Below are 20,107 nucleotides of genomic sequence, written 5' to 3'. Positions count from 1 at the left end.
CTAAGCGGGGCTGTTCCACGGACCTCCCTACGCAATTTAAGTCCTAATTTTAAGCAATAAAATAGAAACATAATTTTGTTATGTATATTCATCAAAATCAATCAATATATGTTACGAACAGATTTATAATTAAAAAATGCTATCTTTAATGCAACAAAGGTTAAAATCGTCTACATCTACACACAGGTAAAAAAAACAAACAAATTTCCCCTCTGGTGTTAAATGGAACAGCAAAATCGAGACCTGAAGACCTAATTCATTTCTCTAAAGTGGACACGATCAGCTTTATTTTTATGTCTTTGTAGAATAGAAATAAAGTTGTTATTGTCATAAATGATTCAGGATAACCTCCTCGGTCTCGAAATGTTGTTTGAAATATAAAAGCCTCGGCTTTTATCTTTCAAGCAACTTTTCGAGACCGAGGAGGTTATCCTGCAACAGTCACGAAAACGCGGACTTTATTTCTTAAGAAATATTTCTTCCATGTGATTTTTGTGAGGTTTTCGTGGGATGCAAAATCCCAATGTTCTCATAAAGAATTTATAACTTTGAAAGAAATGTAAAAGAAATTTACTACCGCCGGCACACTACAAGAAAGAAAAGTTGACCTGAAGTGATCATGGTGATTATGAAAAAAATTTCCATCAAACTCAAGGACTAATGATAACTTATGTCTCACAGAACGAGAGTCTTGACTTTTTCGTATCCGTGAATGGTAAAGAATTAGTAAACTAGAGTGAAATTAACCGCTTCATTCGAGCTGCTGTAAAACTCGTTAAGAATCCCAAAGAAATATTCACTGAAATAGGTAACATTCACGGCCACCAATGTCTGTTTTATAGACAAATGAGCATGTGGATTTCAAGTGATTATAGGGCATAATACTCCCTAGGTTTGTCTAAGGAATCTGTAGTTTCCTTATTATAAATAATATTTATGTTGTATACTTTTAGATGTAATTATAAATATTGTGTGTTTCTCTTGAATCAGTTCATAGATCAGTACTGTACATTGTAAAGTAAAATACTAGATAATAATTTATTCGGTCAAATCGGGGACTATTGCAAAATGACTTTCTTGCATAATTCTTGGAGGAGTTTAAACACTTACCAAGGAAAAGGGAGAAGAACAGATGGACATGTTCCCGTTTATGGGTGAGAATAATAAACTTCAACTAGTAAGAGTCAACCCTGAATTATTCAGTACAAATATTGGAGTGGACATGGAAATTGACTCTCCACCTGCTCGTTTATGGGTGAGAATAATAAACTTCAACTAGTAAGAGTCAACCCTGAAGTATTCAGTACTACAAACATTGGAGTGGATATGAAAATTGACCCTCCATCTGCTGCAAAGGGAAATGACAAATATACAAATCTATTTTTGGCTTTCTTCGGACAAAGGGCCGGAATAGTGAACAAACATCTCCGGTATAAAAAGGAGAAAACAGGAGAGCCCAGGGAGACGGCTACTGAGATACTACGAGACTCACTGGACCCCGTTATTCCTCCCCTGAACTGGACTGGACTCTTGGGATAAGTTTTGGCAATTCCGAACTGTTAACTTTGAAAAGACTTTAATTTTTATTCTTCAAACTTTATTTAAAAACTATACGATCACTGTACTTGATGACTATATGTAACTTAATGAAATTTGGACGAGAGTTTAATCATCTTGTCTTGATCCTATGTTTTCAAAATTGAGTTTAAACGACAGCGTGTAAGAATATCTAAACAATTATTTTAAAAAATCAAAAAATTTTAGTTATCCAAGTTTGTTTGAAATTCAAACAGATAATGAAACTTGAACTTATTGCTTAAAACCCTCGAAGCAAAATTTACAATAAAAGGTACTTGACAAAAACAGCAAAGATCTGAGAAGAGCTAAGAATTGCAAGAGCACAAAGACAGATTTATATGCAATTTGCTTAAATATTAGTGGTCTTGTTGTTCAAATTCGTATTCGGGGAGGCAGTTTAATTTCTGAAAGAGTCTCAAAAGTATTTTTTTGCAAAAAGAAATCGAAGGTTAATCAGAGTAAGGAACCAGAATCAGGAATCCACTACATTAAATTTTTTCATGACAGCGTCTAAACCCTGAAGAGTAAAGGAGCTTTTGGGATAAACAGAAAGTTAATTTATTTCACACTAACAATATTCGGCAGATTTATCGCCTTTTGACTTGTTTGACTTGTTTCATTTTCCAAACTTGAAAAAACACCTTTCAGAAGGAAGAAACGAGTCCAGGAAATCTAAGATCTGCCATGTTCCCGTTTACTAAGGGTCATATCCAAAAATAAGTTCTAAAAACAATCAGAATTTGGATAAAAAGAAATTGTGGACATGTTTTAATTCAAAGAGAATATCAAGTTAATTCATTAAGACTAAATCATTGAAAAGCGTCTTTTGCTTCTTTCCCAGCACCGAGGACATTATTTATTGAACAGCCCTCGCACATTGAATAATATTCATTTTTAAAAATTATTTCATTTTTCCTCCATGGTAAGGGTAATTCGGAGAATTGGATCTCAAGTATTTTTAAACCATACTGAGATTGATATTAAATGTATAAATAACTATAGAACAGTGCACTTAAGCAGGAAAAAGATTTCGATAAATATCGGAAGTTTACAGTCATGATCCTTACAGTGAAGACCTGATGTACATGTACATTCTCAATAGCCAACAAATTCCTGGAGTTACAGCTTAAATTTTCAACAGAATGACAAATTGTTTTGAAGTAATACAAGGGTGAGTGAAGATTAAATCATAAAGATGATGACGTTTTTTAGTTTGTCCGTTTGTATAAAGAGGAGTGTAGCCTACGTGTTACGGACTCAAAACTATAAACTAAAAATTAACAGACTAAAGTCAAAATTTTTATTTTGGATATAGCTTTTGATTTATTATAAATATTTATTATAAATACGTTATTAAACACTAGTATTTGTGGTTTAGTATTGTATAATATTTCAATTTAAACAAATGTTGAAAATTTTGTTTCATTATGAAAAATATTTTAAAGGTTATATTGATTTGAAATTTTGACTGAAGCCTGATCTCGTCTATGGTTTTGGGCCTGTTTCTCATTGACAGAAATGTCACCCCTAACGGAAGGAATTAAACACGTTGAATTTTACGTGTGTCTGTCATTCTGTAATTGTACATATGTCTGTAGCTGTCCAGCTTGTTGACTGTCAGAGTAAATGTCAGTAAAAACTTATCCATATTGTAAAACAACTTAAAAGTTTAAACATGCGCATGCAAGAAATTTATGTGAAATGTCATGTTGTAAATGAATTTACCGGGTGGCAGTAAATACAAAATTTAGTTGTAATGTGTCATGCCACCCGGTAAATTAAAAAAAAAATATTTGGAGACCTACCCTTAGATTATTTCTCCGTTTTGAATTTATTTCTTCAAATTCTTAGCTCATCTGCACAAATGTTCGGTGTCAAATTGTTCCTTTGTTCTTGATCAAATACTATCGCATTTGACATCTAGATGAAGCGATTTGGAACAATGACTTATTGTCTTGCCACCTAAAATGGAAACTAAATGTTAAATTTTTGATGATATCAGTTTGAGACCAGGGAAGGCTACTGACAATGGTTATGTTTTGTTATGGAAATAGCAAAAGACTATGTAAGAAACACACGGCAGGTTAGTAATATTTTGAGATATACGCCGATTAATATACACTTTTTTTCAATCGGTCGCACTGTACCTCTCTGGTCGTTCATCCTAATTCTTTTATCAAACCAATGAGCAACAACAATTATTTTTATGTACTAAATGCGGGTATCAATATAGAGGATTCCATTAAAACTAAATGCTTGTCAAGTTCCTTTATTAAAAAGTTTTAGATCCACACCTTGTCCAATCCATACATGTGTAAATTGATTAACGCCAAGCCAAATAAGGTATATATAAACACGTGGTCAGCTTAGCGAGTCAGTTGTATTTTGATACCAGCATGCTGACCACTGATTAGATGAGGCACGACAAGTTTGAACACCCACCACCACCCCTTCGACCCTATCCTTCTTTTAATGATTGATATATTAGGTAAGCCTATAATCAGACATTATACTATTTAAAATTTACATAACTTACAATCAGAGTTTGTGAGTTTGACCCCCTTCTTGTGCGTTATATTGTTTATATATACTAGTATATACCGTCATTTAAATTAATGACATATTTCATCTCTAAGAGTTTTATTTGCGGTAACCTTGCCTAGCATTAGAAGATCTAGACATAAAACAGATCTGAAGCTATAACAGCACAATTATTAATAATATTACTAATATAGCAAATTTTGTGTTCTATTATTTATGCTTTCAGTAAATGTAGTCCTTATAAGCAGTTGGTTTTTTTTTTTTAGCACTTTTCCTTTTTCTTGTCACTTTATAGTCGGAAAAACATTTCTAATTTTTGTCTTGGTAAATGCCAGAATGATTAACATAACAAACGCAAAAGAATTAATTTAAATACTAACCCAAAGATCGAGTCGCATTTTAAGGTTTTAGTTTATTATATTCCTAAATATAGTTGATGATTTATGAAGAAGTTTTTAACATGAAGTAAAGAAAATATTTAAACATTTAATTAGATATAATATTAAAGAATCTTTTTTTCACGAATTTTAGAACTGATCATGAAGAAAAGAAATAATACATGTTAAAGCTCTTTAACTCTCAAAAACTTGATCGAGTTTCGTTTTTGTTTTCGTTTCGAAGAGACGACTGAAAATAGAATGCATTCAGAAGAGCTAATGTTGTATTAGCATAATTAGATGAATACGTTTTGACTCTACATGACGGATATGACACTTATTAATTAGAGTTTTCTGTTTTGTACTGCTTAAGAGGATATTGATCAAAACATATTTATTTAAGATCAAAACATATTTATAAGGCTGTTCAATTGAGTATCCTTATATTTACATGCTTTGATTCCGCCAAGTATTTCTCTCTAGGTGTTGTCCCGCCCTGCACGTGTTTTTTTGGATCATAAAAAAATTACATTTTTGGTAATTTTATCGCAAAGACATTGGAAATGTAAATATAAGTTTTGAGAGTATTTCCATGTTAAAAAATAGGAAATAGAAATGATATGATTTTGTAAAACAAAAATTTTATTAATACGACGTAAACGATTAATGGCTCTAGCTGGCTTTATTGTTCATCTAATCTTCACACCAGCATGCTCAGCGCAATGTGAAGGTCATGGGTAAGATCCTGAGATGGTCTAAATATTATATATATCAATTGCATCTAAAAATTAACAACAAAAATAATTGATTTTCCTTTTCTAAGCAGATACAGGGAGTGCTGTTCTGGATACAAATGGGATGAAATTTTCAAAAACTGCACAAGTAGGTTTCTTATGTAAATTCTTATTTCGATTCACAACAAATACAAAAATATGGAGATTGAAAGTTTGCAATAGCATAAACGCTAGATGTCAGAATCTAACAGACCTGAGTGTAAGATCAGTAATCTTTAATCTCTTGCTTTTCAAATTGAACTAAAGAATGTAGGCCTGGATATTTTGGTGTAAACTGTGCCCAGTCATGTGCTTACCCTAGCTATGGAGACGGCTGTCAACAAGAGTGTAAATGTCAGAGGGAGGAGTGTAGTGTGTCCTCAGGATGTACAGGTATTCCTAATATAACATCAACAAAAATAAATAATTGAGCATTTATAATGTTGTTACTTTTTTGTTGATTTTGTTGAATATAGTAAAAATTCAAAACGGGAAACAGTCAATTTTTAAAGATCGGATGGCAACAATACAATCCTTGAATAAAATCTTTGGTTTCTATAATCAAAATCAAAATTATTCATAATATACATGTACTACATAATGAAGCTAATGTGAAGGTGTTTCATCAAACTGTATATCGTTTGCTTTTGTCTGATGATTTTGTGAATGTTTGAAATATTGTACATTTCGAATTCAGTATGAGTATATTGTTACGTTGACTTTTTTTTCAAACATAATCATGATAATGATAGAAAGTCATTTCCAATCTTATTTTAATAATAACAAATATTAATCACTCTATTATCAACATTCACGTATATAAGGATATTAATTGCAAATGATAAAATATTGTGAAGTTAATTTTTTTTGTGCTCTTTGTCATAATCACATAAAAGGATCATTCATAGATTTTGAGGAAATAATGGCCAAATACTTTAAAGGATGAGCTTCTGTAAAGATTCGACTTAAGGAAAGATTTTATTTGCGAACAAGGCCATTGTGTTGAGCATATTAGAGTTTGCACAATGATGACTATAAACGTGATTACTCGTATCATCAACTTATATGTCAATAGTCCAGGGGCCCGTTTTACAAAAGGACTTACGACTTAAGACCAAGTTTAATTATTCATATAACTTTTTTATTGACATTAATATCGAAAAATATTTTAAACTTTTTGAAAAGAATGTGGTGAGATATTTTTACATAGACATATTCAAGGAGAATAATTAATTTTGCATAATTTTACAATAATCTGAAGTTTTTGGTCTAAGTCGTAAGTTCTTTTGTAAAACGAGCCCCAGATCGTTCAAAAAATTGTAGAGCATGTAATGTACTAGTATTAGAATACTTGGTTATTTCCTGTTTTTCATCACTTAATCCATACAAGCAAGGGTTCTTACAATAATGATTGAGAAACTGAAAGAGATAGGGCATAGAATTTCAATTGTTAAAGGTTAGTTTCTATAACTATCCATTTTCATCTTCTCTTTGTGTCTTGTAACGTTTTATCTTGAAAGTCCTATAATTGATATCTCATTTACATGCACATCATTGCTGATAAATTCGTCAGATATTTGGTCTCAGTATAACGCATATGGCTTTATGTTAGAAAATATTGACTTACATGATATCATATACCCTGTAGGACATTTTAAGTTTTGTTTACTTGGCTTTTGATTACTGTTCCGTATTTTCACATTTGACAGTGAAAAGGTATGGCTACAGTAGTCTTGTCTAATTAGTTAATCTTGATATCAATTAACCGGATTCTCTTTGTAGGGGAAACAACTACTTACCTTCACACAACAAAACAGACCACCATGAAAACCGAGATGTCAACAGTAAACAGAATCTTCTTATCCACGTCCACCATCACAGAAAAAGATGCAGGAATTTACACTTCCAGTAGAAGTGTTACACAAAAAATCACCAGCAACTCTCCTCAAACTTTATTTACCACTCAAAACTTTTTGATAATGGGTATATTTGGAGTGGGGTTAATCTTGTTAACCCTTTGCATTGTATTCTTGTGTAAGTGTATTTGCAGAAAGTTTTCGTCAAAACGACGCCTACGGTCAAAAACAGATGCAAAGTGCCCAAATAGTGCCTTAGAAGAAATCCATTATGAAGAAATATCTAACATTTCAATTGCACAAAATACGGGGTTTAGCTATTCTCCTCTACAGCAAAATGAATCGGAAGACCGGAATAAAAGTTTACAAAATTCATCACCCTTTCTCGAAAATTCATTGGAAAAATCCACGGAGAAGATTGCATTAGATGACTATGAAAACACTATGAACTCCACAGTGTCTGATCCACAGAATCAACAGGTGCCCGTTACAGACTCGGGATCAACAGATTTGGAAGGATATCAGCTACCACACAACTCTTCTATCGATGGAGCAAGCGGTTCTATAGAGGAAGATTGTGTAAAGGAAGAACCATACTGTAACGAAAGGAGTGACTATTTGACAGTGATTTCTACTAAGATATAAAAGTACTAATTGTCCGATGTGCCCCTTCTCCCAAGTCTGTAGAAAAACCATTTTTACCAACAACCCAACAGACTGGTCAGCGGATTCTCAAAATTGCAATTGAACGAATTTCTGTTGTCTATCAATTTATGTCAAGTTCAATAGATCAAATTAGATAGATGTTATTTTTCAGGATAAATTAAGAACTTTACTTTTATTTTATCCAGTATAAGCATTAGTTCACTTCCAAGTTGTACACAGTCTCTGATCAAGACTGCTTATAAGACAAATTTATTTTTAATGATATTTTTTACTCACAATGTTGACTGCGCAGAATTTAATTTACGCGTGCAAGGTTCACTTTTATATGCATTTGTATAAAACATCCAGTATAATAAAAATACTTTAATGTAAAATGGATGAATCTGATTCGTCGAGAAACATTTGTTAAAGAACACTATTATCCGATGATAAATGAAGCCATTCCTTCCAGCGAAGCATCAGTCAACATTGCTTGTCGATGAGTGATATTCCCAAAAATGTTGAATGCGTAGAATTTATGAACTCAAGATTCACTATATAGTATGTATTGGTATGAAAATGATAAATATTGCATGTAGTTCAGTGTAACATTTAAGATTTTTTGCCCCTCGTTGCACCTCGGTAGACAATTGTTTAATTTCCTTGGGGTGAAAATTTTCATTGTTACACTTGTCAGTTGTCACAGCCGCACTATATTTGTTACTCAATAAATAACAAAACAGCTGTCGGTGGGTTCTTTTCTTTATCTATATTTCAGTTATACTTTCTTGATGAAATAATAAGTACAATTAACAAGGTGACCTGTGAAATAAATGAATACACTCATACACTAACATTCACACTTTTAATTATTTTAGAATATTTTAAGTGTTCTCTTTAATTAAATAATTAATAGATAGGGTATTTAATATATTCATAGCAACGGTGGTAAATTAATTCTTACCGAATAGACAGGTTTAATTTGTCTTCATTATAAAATATTTACATTTCCAATGTCTTTGTCCGAGATAAAATTACCAAATGTAAATGTACTTTATTTCTCCATCAATGTATTGGCGCGGTTCCAAAAAAAAACACGTGCAGGGCTGGACAAACAGCTAGACAGAAGCAGGGCTTGGAGCATGTGGATTGGCGGAATCAAAGCATGTAAATATAAGGAATAACTGTCAGATTTTTCAATTTCATGAAGATGATCAATCGATTGGCTTGCGTGATAATTTTATGCATAAACGCCTTCAAATTATCACGCAAGCCAATCGATTGATCCCTTCATGAAATCGAAAGATAAGACAGTTATTCCTTAAATGAAAGACTATAATATATCTGGAGAGGAGATATACTCTTCCTTTCTCCTGACTATCATAGGGTGGAGTGAGTTATTAAGGGTGTTTGGCGCCAAGCATGCGTATTTGGTGCCAAAGTAGTAAAACCACTCACACACTTCTCACACTAAAATATATCAACCAATCATACAACTTCAAACCGCATCCATTCTGACACAAACACATTTGACCTTTCACACTCCCAAACCAACCAATGAGCATTTAACCTCATGAATATCAATGAACGACTTCATGAATGAACTGAATACATAGTAAATTCCAGGGAACTGTAATTTACTATGCTGTATAATAGATGAAAATGATGATGATGATAATGAAATAATTAGTATATTAGGTCACAAATTATTAATAAATAAATTATATAGTATTTATTACAATAAATTATTAATTTATTCACCCTGTGACACACTCAACAACATAATTTGTACTGATATTTTTATACGATATCTAATCTTAAACATAAGGTCTTATTTCAGCTGACACGTTTCAAACTAATTGTGAAGCTTTTTAAACATAAAGTTGATATGTTTCGGCTACCCGGTCAATACACGGGGCTCAAGGCGGGTGTGACCGGTCAGCAGGGGAAGCCTACTCCTCCTATTCACCTGCTGGGGCTTTCACCGGGTCGTGTTTCATGTCCTGTATGTACAAGTAAGAATTAAGTGTTTTGTTCAATCACTTTATCTTCACCTTTTTCATTTTAAATATCACGAATCAAATAAAATATAAATCTAAAAAACAAAACAAAAAACTATTCAGTGCCTCTTAAAAATCGTAACAGGTGAGTGCTGTGATCGACGGGCCTCTTGGTTTGTATATCTGTATAAAGACTAATATTTCAAATCAGAATCTTTCCGTAAGTATAAATAAAAATAACATCCATCAAAGCTCTATTCTATTATAAATTTTTACTTGTTTGGCTAGCAACTCTTTGCGGCGCTTTTCATTAACTTTAAGCCCAAGTGGAGAGATTTATATTATTGCGAACACGCACTTTCCTTATCATTATCAACACCAGTTGAGCTGAACATAAACATTGTTGTGAGTACTCGCTCTCTCTCTCTCTCTCTCTCTCTCTCTCTCTGTAAAATTGGTGAAAAAATGTTTAATACTAAAGCTGCAATGTTTTGATTTAATGCATAATTTGGCCTTGTTAATGTGTTCAGTTTATTGAATATTAAACAGTAAAGGTACAAAGTTAGCAAAGAGCAATAACTCTGGAAATGTTTGTTTGACAGTGTGAAATAAAAAGTCTCAAATTTAATGTACAGAACAATGTTTAGGATATCCATTCTAAGAGGTGGGGGTGAAATGTGTTCGTATGGGAAATTAATCTTTTTGGATGAACTGGGTCATGATAGTGAGGATAATAGTGCATATTGAAGTAGTGATATTCACATTGTCTAAGTCTCTAAACCACAGACACTTGTTTCTAACTTTCTATAATATTTATCCCCCCCATCAAAGCTTTAGGGATAATGTTTGATATAGTTTTTGTCCTGTCTGTATGTTAAGACTGTTTTTCTGCAAAACCTTGAACCTCAGGACAAAACTTTGAGTGGATGTGCTATAATTGCATAATTTCACAGGTGTATCCTTACAGTGACAAGACCTCTCTTTGGGTAGTACCAAATTTGACCTCTTGACCTTGATCTTGTAGTTTGACCCACTTTTACAAAAAAATACCACACTTTAACCTTGACCATGGCTTTTGAACTGTGGCACTAAGGGCTTTCTTATTTCACTTGAGTATATATTCATTGATCAGACAAGACCTTTCAATGGGCATACATATTTTTGACCTTCACCTTAGAGTTAAGTTTTAAAAAGCTTTAACCTTGGCCATAACTCTTTAATAGTTATCACTTATTACAGATATAATCTATATGTAACAAGACCTAATCCTCTGAACACCAACAATTTTGACCTTGACTTTCGGAGTTTGACTTGCACCTGAGAATCTTCAACCCTCGCCATTAGCTACCGTGCGGGGGCATCTGTGTTTCACAAACACATCTTGTTACCACATGATATTACCAGGGTATTCTCTGACCATGTACTGGTAAGGCCATTCATTATGCCTACAGATTGAAAAAAACCCTTTACACACACACATAATGTTTGACAATCAATGAAACATACTTGCATATTTAAATAAGCAAATTTTCTTTCTTATTTTGCAGGTGATTTTTAGCTCTACTGGTCAGAGACCAGAAGAGCTTTGCGAGGTGATTTATCTGTCTGTCTGTCTGTCTGTCTGTAAAAATGCTACTCCTCCTACAGTTTTGGTCCGACAATATAACTTGGCACACAAGTAGACTACACTAAGATACATAATTTTGTGCATCGGTTTTTGATTTCGATGAACGGTGTTGCCGTGGTTACTAAAAATAGAAATTTCTGTGAAATTCTTTCAAAATGCTACTCCTCCTACAGTTTTGGTCTGATTTCAGTATAACTTGGCACAAAAGTAGACTACACTAAGATACATAATTCTGTGCATCGGTTTTTGATTTCGATGAACGGTGTTGCCGTGGTTACTAAAAATAGAAATTTCTTTGAAATTCTTTCAAAATGCTACTCCTCCTACAGTTTTGGTCCGATTTCAATATTACTTGGCACACAAGTAGACTACACTAAAATACATAATTCTGTGCATCGGTTTTTGATTTCGATGAACGGTGTTGCCGTGGTTACTAAAAATAGAAATTTCTTTGAAATTCTTTCAAAATGCTACTCCTCCAACAGATTTGGTCCGATTTCAGTATAACTTTGCATGCAAGTAGACTACACTAAGATACATAATTCTGTGCATCGGTTTTTGATTTCGATAATCGGTGTTGCCGTGGTTACTAAAAATAGAAATTTCTTTGAAATTCTTTCAAAATGCTACTCCTCCTATTTTGTCATTTCAATATTACTTGGCACACAAGTAGACTACACTAAAATACATAATTCTGTGCATCGGTTTTTGATTTCGATGAACATGTTGCCGTGGTTACTGAAATTTCTTTGAAATTCTTTCAAAATGCTACTCCTCCTACAGATTTGGTCCGATTTAAGTATAACTTGGCACACAAGTAGACTACACTAAGATACATAATTCTGTGCATCGGTTTTTGATTTCGATAAACGGTGTTGCCGTGGTTACTAAAAATAGAAATTTCTTTGAAATTCTTTCAAAATGCTACTCCTCCTACAGTTTTGGTCCAATTTCAATATTACTTGGCACACAAGTAGACTACACTAAAATACATAATTCTGTGCATCGGTTTTTGATTTCGATGAACGGTGTTGCCGTGGTTACTAAAAATAGAAATTTCTTTGAAATTCTTTCAAAATGCTACTCCTCCAACAGATTTGGTCCGATTTCAGTATAACTTTGCATACAAGTAGACTACACTAAGATACATAATTCTGTGCATCGGTTTTTGATTTCGATAATCGGTGTTGCCGTGGTTACTAAAAATAGAAATTTCTTTGAAATTCTTTCAAAATGCTACTCCTCCTACAGTTTTGGTCCAATTTCAATATTACTTGGCACACAAGTAGACTACACTAAAATACATAATTCTGTGCATCGGTTTTTGATTTCGATGAACGGTGTTGCCGTGGTTACCAAAATTAATTTCTTTGAAATTCTTTCAAAATGCTACTCCTCCTACAGTTTTGGTCCGATTTCAGTATAACTTGGCACACAAGTAGACTACACTAAGATACATAATTCTGTGCATCGGTTTTTGATTTCGATAAACGGTGTTGCCGTGGTTACTAAAAATAGAAATTTCTTTGAAATTCTTTCAAAATGCTACTCCTCCTACAGTTTTGGTCTGATTTTGATATAACTTGGCACAAAAGTAGACTACACTAAGATACATAATTCTGTGCACATTTCAATGCAATGTTGCCGTGGTTACTAAAAATAGAAATTTCTGAAATTCTTTCAAAATGCCTTCCTGCAGTTTTGGTCTGATTTCAGTATAACACACAAGTAGACTTTGATACATAATTCTGTGCATTGGTTTTTATTTTGATGAGTGGCAAGGATCATTTTTCTATTTATTGCTGATTTAAAGTCTCAAGTCCCAAATTTTCTCTTCCTTTGTTTTAAGTATAAACCAGTAGAGCTACAGTCTCGACAGAGACTTCTGGTTAAATGAACAATTATGGTGTCCCCGATGATACAGACCTTTGTTGTGGTGACAGTTTTTACAGTAATCATGATATATCTAGTGTACTTGGGATACTTCGACACTGTGCACACTGAGATTGGAAGAAAGTTCTATGCAGAGCGCTACTCGGCTAAATGGATTACGGTGCTCCCACCATGGCTTAACATGCCTTACAATACATTTGTCAATCTAGGCTACATTGTTGTTGGAGCATTGTACTGTGCCAAGACATCTGTGTGGCTCCATGTCAAACAGATCACACTATCTGACAGTGTTTTATTCTACACCTTTAACATAATGGCCACTTTTTATGGTGCTATTCAAGCAGTGCGTATCTTGACTCAGTTTCATCGCGCAGCTGTTCTGGACCAGTGGTATACCCTGCCATTCTTTATGTGGGTGTTTGTATGGGCCTGTCACTTAGACTCGGGGATTGGAATAAAGGGCATGGGCCTGTGGATGACCGTTTCCTTATTGTCATATTGTCTGACTCTTGTGCACAAGCATGGATTTGAAATTGCCTTAGCTCTTCACATTTTGTTTGCAGTATATGGTGCCATTTCTATTTATAGAAAATTTCCCATTAAGAAGGCCCAGCAACCCTTTGTTTGGGCCCTGATTTTTTGTGCAGGGTTTGTTTTTCTTAAATTAGCTGATCTGGAATTACCTAAATTAAATCCAATGTTTGAGAAAATATCTGGACATTTTTTATCTAAAATTGCAGATATTTTACAAATATACTGTGTCAATCAATATTTTGAAATATTAACACTTCACAAAAATAATGTACAAATTAAAAAATCTAAATAGCTAAGGTTTGACATATTAATTTTACTTTATATTTTAAATCATATGAATCATCATGTTAGTTGCAGATCAGCTATATACACTGATATACAGATTAAGTGTTCTCTTTGAGAATGTCAAGGCATTTACTAAAGCATGTACTTCAATATGTTCAATATCATGTAATATTGTAAATCAGATTGATTACATATCAATTCATATGAAATAAAATACATGTATGTACATGTATATCACTTTATCAGAAATAAATTTTTTGAGAAAATCTCTCTGTGTACATCTTGATTGAAGCAATGCACAGTAATGCATAACAGAAAAGATTAACAATGAGTGCTTACATCTAGATTTTCATGAAAGCATGCAGATGTACATATTTTTCCCCAGTAAGAAATATCTAAGGTATGTAAAGATTTGAAATTTGGTAAGAGTTCAATGAAATCAAGTATGAAATGGTCATTTCATGTAAACATAGATAATGCATCAAGTACTCTAATGTCATACTTGCTATATCTTTCAATGGAATTCATCCTTACACATGTTAAAAGTATATGACCATGTGTAATTTTAACAACATACTGGCATGGTTGAATTTGAAAAAATACCACCAGTGTAAGAAATTTGTGAAAACTTCCCAACGTAAACTATGAACAAACACTTCCAAACATGAACGATGAACACAGGAATATTTGTACATCTATTTTTGGGAACATAAAGTACTATGATTTATTTATTCAATACAAATCTCCTTTCAATCTCATCTCATATCTGAAATGTTTACATCTAACTTCTCTAGGGGAGAAAAGACTTAAAAGGACAAAACAGATGAAACATTTCAGGCATATATGATTTTTATTCATAAGCATTTTTAAAAAAATTTTATCAAGCACTCTTGATTAAACTAGATGCACCATAACACTCATTTTTTCTTTTCATCTGACTGATGTATGCTGTCCTCTCTCTCTCTCTCTCTCTCTCTCTCTCTCTCAAATATACTCCAAATAATTGAATATGCATCCATTTTTAAATTAATATACATGTACATATATTGTATATATTTTTTCTTTTGAAACTTTACTGATAACTCTCTCACAAACATACACCAAAGATAAATATTCTAGAAATATACAGGGTGAACAAGAGCTACATATACACATTAACATTAAATATACAAAACAAAATACTCCTATAACACAAGCTTTGGAATCAAATTTACATATTGAAATGCTACATATTAAAAGCAGAAGTTTTCCCTCAAACTATTTACACACTATAAACATGTACAGTTTTAAAAATTAAGATTATCAATGAACAGCAAATGATATAACATAATGTGTATGGGGAAAATATTTATAGGAAATGATGATTTGATTCAATCTAAAAAAAATCAGATTTAAAATTTCATTTTTAAATCCATGAAAGACAGACAAACAAATTTAATTGAAATGTAAACTGTACAAATAAGAACTGTTACGTGATAAACATACAACCAACATTTGATATGCAAATAAAACAGGCACAATTTTAAAAAAAATAAAGCATTCTTCATTTGGCAAACACTAATGACTTTGAATTAAAGAAATTAATTTACAATGTATACATAATCCTCTATTTTAACTTTGACAGATTTCGTGAATAAAACATAACTTTTTTGCTCATTTTTCTCAGACCAGGCACCTGGGACATTAAACTTAGACCAGCCCACTTTTGATCTTTTAAAAATGAGCTCATTTAAATTTATGACCCAGGAGCCAGACCTGCATCATACATAGTATAGGCACAAAACTTACATGATTTACCTATATAATATATTTTTATGTAAAAAATTGCATGCATGTCACCCTTTTCTTTTGCATAAGTTTTTTTTTCCAGAAATATATGATAATTTTTTCCTTACTTAAATGGAAATAAACGATTAACAAATATTTGATGCTTTAACAATTTATCCTCTGTATACCTATGTTTCTTGCATAATATATCCAAAACTATTCTTGAACAAGTTCTCCTTATTCAACATGTTTAAGCCACTTCATTAACATTTTACTTTGGCAGTGATTCTTGTTTAACAAAACACAACCGTACAATATTCAATATTTTCTTTTTGAAACACAAACCAAATAGTAAAATTATGACTGTAAAAGTTAAAACAGTGATGCGATTTGTATAGTCATCTCCATTCATATAGAAAAATCGGAGATTAATGAAATCACTCGAGTCTTCTTGTTGTCTACGCCACGCTGCTCCTGCCGCACCAAGTGGATCAGGAATAAAAATAGAACTTTTGTTGAATGGACCATGAATTCTTTGTATGATCCAGCGACTGTCATACAAATCATTGTCCTGGGCCCCTCGGACTTCCCAGTAAATATGGGTACTATTGTAAACATAGAGTCTTCCATACATCTCGTGTTCTGAGCGTGAGATGAATGAAGACCAAGGCCCCCCAGGTTTACTTCCCTTCTCTGTCAGGTAGACATTTCCCATGTTGCCGATTACAATGTGAACAGTTCCCCTTGGATCAAGATAATTGTAAGCTAAAACTCTGTTTTTATACACAGGCCATGTTCTCTCGTACATATGTTGGTGGCCACTGAAAACTAGATCAACTCCATAGAAATAAAACATGTCCTCCAAATGAGTTCGAACAACAGAATGGGCCTTTGTGCAATCTTCATTTTTGTCATCTGTAGAGCAGTACAAAGGACGATGAGCCATCACCACAATCCAGGGATACTTCTGTCTTTGCGTATTGGCTTCCTCTAAATCCTGAACCAACCAATCCATGATCTTCTGAATATTCATCTTGTTTGTGAAAAAAACCTCTGTTGAAATGCAAATGAAATGAACTTTTCCGATGTTAACGCTATACCACAAATCTTCTGGACGCATCGGCCATTCTTTCCCTGGATTTGAAATTCTATGCAAATACTGGTTTTTGCTTTTGGGGAACATTTCATGATCACCAGGTATAGTCATGTATGGAATGCGTGCAGCCATCCTTTCAACTTTTGTAAAGAATTTGTCACCAATAGCACCATTTTCTCTTCCAAGATCATATGCAATATCCCCCAAGTGAAAGATAGATGTATACTTTGTTTCTCCAGTTGCTTCATACACAATAAATGGCAGACTCTTTGTCATTGTTCCCATATCACCATAAATCATGAATATCTGCTTTTCATTGGAGTCCGGAGTTACAAAGCTAAACTGATCACTAATTGATTCGCGCTTTTCACCACGAACTGCATAATAATATTTTACACCTGGTTGTAATTTGGACAGAAGAACTCTGTGAAAAAATTGCAATCCATTAGCATTTTCTGGAAAATACACGGTATTTCCTCGAACAGTTTTTACATTTTCGTCCGAGTTGTCACCAGTATGGTACTCTACAACAGAAGAATCATTGTGTTCTGTTGACCACATCACCACCATTTCATTAGTCGTCTCGCCAAATCCTATGTGTACTTGTTGTGGAATATTTCGACCATTTATTTTGTCAACTTTATTGCCCTTTGCTGACAGTGCTCCTACACAACCAACTAAACATGATAAAAAACAGGCATACTTCAAGCTTGTGAAATTCCCCATTATCATTATATCTAATCTCAGGTTACATTCCTGTGATGGAAAGATTAGATGGGTCTGTCAATAATAAGTTATCATCATTAAAAACGTCCCAAATGGAAAATCCGAAATCAGATGCACCGAAAATGTAAAATTTTATCCAAAAAGCATTTGTAAACAAATGCGACGTAAACAGGAAGTATCGCCATTTTTGTGAAGAAATCAGTAATTCCGTCATGGGAAATTCGGATGGTTTGATAGATTGTCTTATTTGAACACGAGCATATATTATAATCAAGGATAGTTAAACTCAGGATAATTATAATCAACACAAATCTTAGTAAGTGATTCCTTTCTCAATACATACTCACTATCCATGCTATCCCCCCCCCCCTTTCAGGGTTCTTATTTAAGAAATGAATTTTTATTTTTGAAGATTCATGAGGTTATGAACTATTACGCTTTGAATACGCCGGCAAGCGCGAAAATATTCCACTTATTTCAATATTATATGATGAGTAATATGCATGGCTGTATAGGAACCGGGGGAGGGGGGGGGGGCACAACAAACAGATTGCTTGTATGTCTGATGGCATTGTTCAAAACGCGTCTTTCTCACAGACCCGGCCCTGTACTTATGCCCCCTCCCCCCATTTTGAACCCTGGGTCTTATTTGTGGACTGGGGGTGATGTTCGTAGTAACATAAAACAAAGAACGAATATGTTATTTACAACGACGTAAGATTTCTCCATCTGAGACTGAATATATGTTTGGGTCTTTTTTAAGGGGGGGGGCAACCTGGAAACTCCCTTTATAAAATTGCTGGATTTGCTCCTGTGGTTAATTTTTGAAAAGGAAGCTCCAAGCCCCCTTCCAAGTAGAGACAATCAAAAGTAGGGGACTTCCTGAGGTTATTTGGATTTTAAAAATTTACGAATTCGGTCCTTTGGGGTAGGGTGGGGTCACAGGATGCATTTCATTTCCGGATTTTTTTTTTGTTTAATTTTCAACTTTTCATTTCCGTCATTTTTTAGTTTTCATTTCCGGCAATTTTAAGTTTCATATCCGACATTTTTCGGGTTGTATTTTTTTTGGTAATGAAAGCAGGAATGAAGAAATCACTTAATATTTTAAAGAATGAATTAAATACTGTGCGTATAATAGTACATCAAATGTCTTGGACACAAGTTCGAGACGTCGATGACATTTAATTTAGTGAACATTAATTGTGATAAAAAAAAAACTACATGCTATACTTAGTAATTAAACTCTTTTAACTTGACTTAATGCTACATGTACAAACTTATTTACACAGAAATTCTATAAGTTTTTCTTAATATTTGGAAAAATGTTGATTTAAATAATTTTTTTTCAAATTCCATTTCCACATACTTGGTAAACGGAGAGGTACCTTGCAAAAATTCTGGAAATGAAAAGAAAGAAATGTGAAAATGAAAAGAAAAATTGTCAGAAATGCTGTACAGATTCCGGAAAATGAAATGCAGCGAGGGTCACAATAGGAGATCAAAGTTTTACAGTATTTGAAATACTCTCCTCGAGCTCAGGAACCAAGAAAAGATTAAATTTCAATGAACGCTTTCTCTTTCTGGAGTATTTTATTTTGAAAATTATCTAGAGATTAGTCCTTTGGCGTGGGGGTAGGATATGACATAAATGATATTATAAAAAGGAAAAATCTTTAAAACTCACTTTCTAAAGAACAGTTTATTGCTAATAAAGTGATAATGTACAATAATTCTAAATATTTATCATATCTTACAGGTCCTGAAATGTGAAGGATCAAAGGTCCTTCTAAAGTAACGTTTAATGTACAGGATCAAGCATGATCAGATTGTAAAAAAAACCAGAAGTAAAAGAAAAGACTTTGCAGCGTTGTTGATAACGTTTTTCTTTAGCGTGTACATAAAACCACAACAAATTCCGTACGAGTGGTCTTCATCATAACACATGAAGTACGTAACGATAAATCGCCTGATTTTACTACCAATTTTTAGCTCTACTGGTCAGAGACCAGAAGAGCTTATGCGATATGTGTCAGAATCTGTGGTATCTTTTATCTTAAGCTCACCAGGATATATCGTATCGACATATGAATGGAAATTACCATTGTTTATCGACAATACGTCGCAGATATATCTAAATGTTTAGCTGAAGGCTACAGCAAGTATTTTTTTTTCTTTTCATGCATAAGATTTTGCACAAATTCTGCTTCATACAAAAATAGGTCTGCTAATAACGGAGCGCAATTGATACCCATGGGAATTCCAATAGATTGTTGAAAGACCTGCAGGCATGTTTATGAAAATTTCTTAAGATTGTTCATAAGAAATTTCCTAAGACATATCTTAGGAAAATATTAAGATCATCGTAAGGTTATAGTAAGCTGTTTTTCTAAGCTACATGTATCTTAT

The 20,107-nt window shown here is 33.2% G+C and overlaps 3 protein-coding genes across 6 annotated transcripts; 2 read left to right on the top strand and 1 right to left on the bottom strand.

Moving 5' to 3' along the window:
• The first annotated feature begins 2,617 nt into the window (after positions 1 to 2,617).
• On the top strand, positions 2,618 to 8,515 carry LOC134243731 (uncharacterized). Of its 4 annotated transcripts, none has more exons than XM_062725965.1 (4): positions 2,618 to 2,749; positions 5,323 to 5,378; positions 5,537 to 5,662; positions 7,052 to 8,515. In XM_062725965.1, exons 1-4 carry the CDS (start codon positions 2,721 to 2,723, stop codon positions 7,768 to 7,770), a joined length of 930 nt encoding a protein of 309 aa, XP_062581949.1. In that variant the 5' UTR covers positions 2,618 to 2,720; the 3' UTR covers positions 7,771 to 8,515. The 4 variants fall into 4 exon arrangements, with proteins under 4 accessions (XP_062581949.1, XP_062581948.1, XP_062581947.1 ...); XM_062725964.1 differs by having other exon boundaries at positions 2,625 to 2,749; positions 5,320 to 5,378; XM_062725963.1 differs by lacking the exon at positions 2,618 to 2,749 and adding an exon at positions 5,101 to 5,233.
• Positions 8,516 to 10,109: 1,594 nt separating this feature from the next.
• On the top strand, positions 10,110 to 14,354 carry LOC134243728 (transmembrane protein 187-like). The gene is made up of 2 exons (XM_062725958.1): positions 10,110 to 10,172; positions 13,277 to 14,354. The coding sequence occupies exon 2, from the start codon at positions 13,301 to 13,303 to the stop codon at positions 14,114 to 14,116; it is 816 nt and encodes a 271-aa protein (XP_062581942.1). The 5' UTR covers positions 10,110 to 10,172; positions 13,277 to 13,300; the 3' UTR covers positions 14,117 to 14,354.
• Positions 14,355 to 14,940: 586 nt separating this feature from the next.
• LOC134243727 (acid phosphatase type 7-like) lies at positions 14,941 to 17,881 on the bottom strand. The gene has a single exon (XM_062725957.1). It carries the CDS (start codon positions 17,702 to 17,704, stop codon positions 16,148 to 16,150), a length of 1,557 nt encoding a protein of 518 aa, XP_062581941.1. The 5' UTR covers positions 17,705 to 17,881; the 3' UTR covers positions 14,941 to 16,147.
• Between the last annotated feature and the right edge of the window lie 2,226 nt (positions 17,882 to 20,107).

This window comes from Saccostrea cucullata, unplaced genomic scaffold, assembly GCF_032062105.1.
Source record: "Saccostrea cucullata isolate Sc308-1 unplaced genomic scaffold, CSIRO_AGI_Scuc_v1 ctg898, whole genome shotgun sequence".
Lineage (NCBI taxonomy): Eukaryota > Metazoa > Mollusca > Bivalvia > Ostreida > Ostreidae > Saccostrea > Saccostrea cuccullata.
Note: the sequence above shows the minus strand (reverse complement) of the source record. Positions and strands in the feature narration are given on the sequence as shown.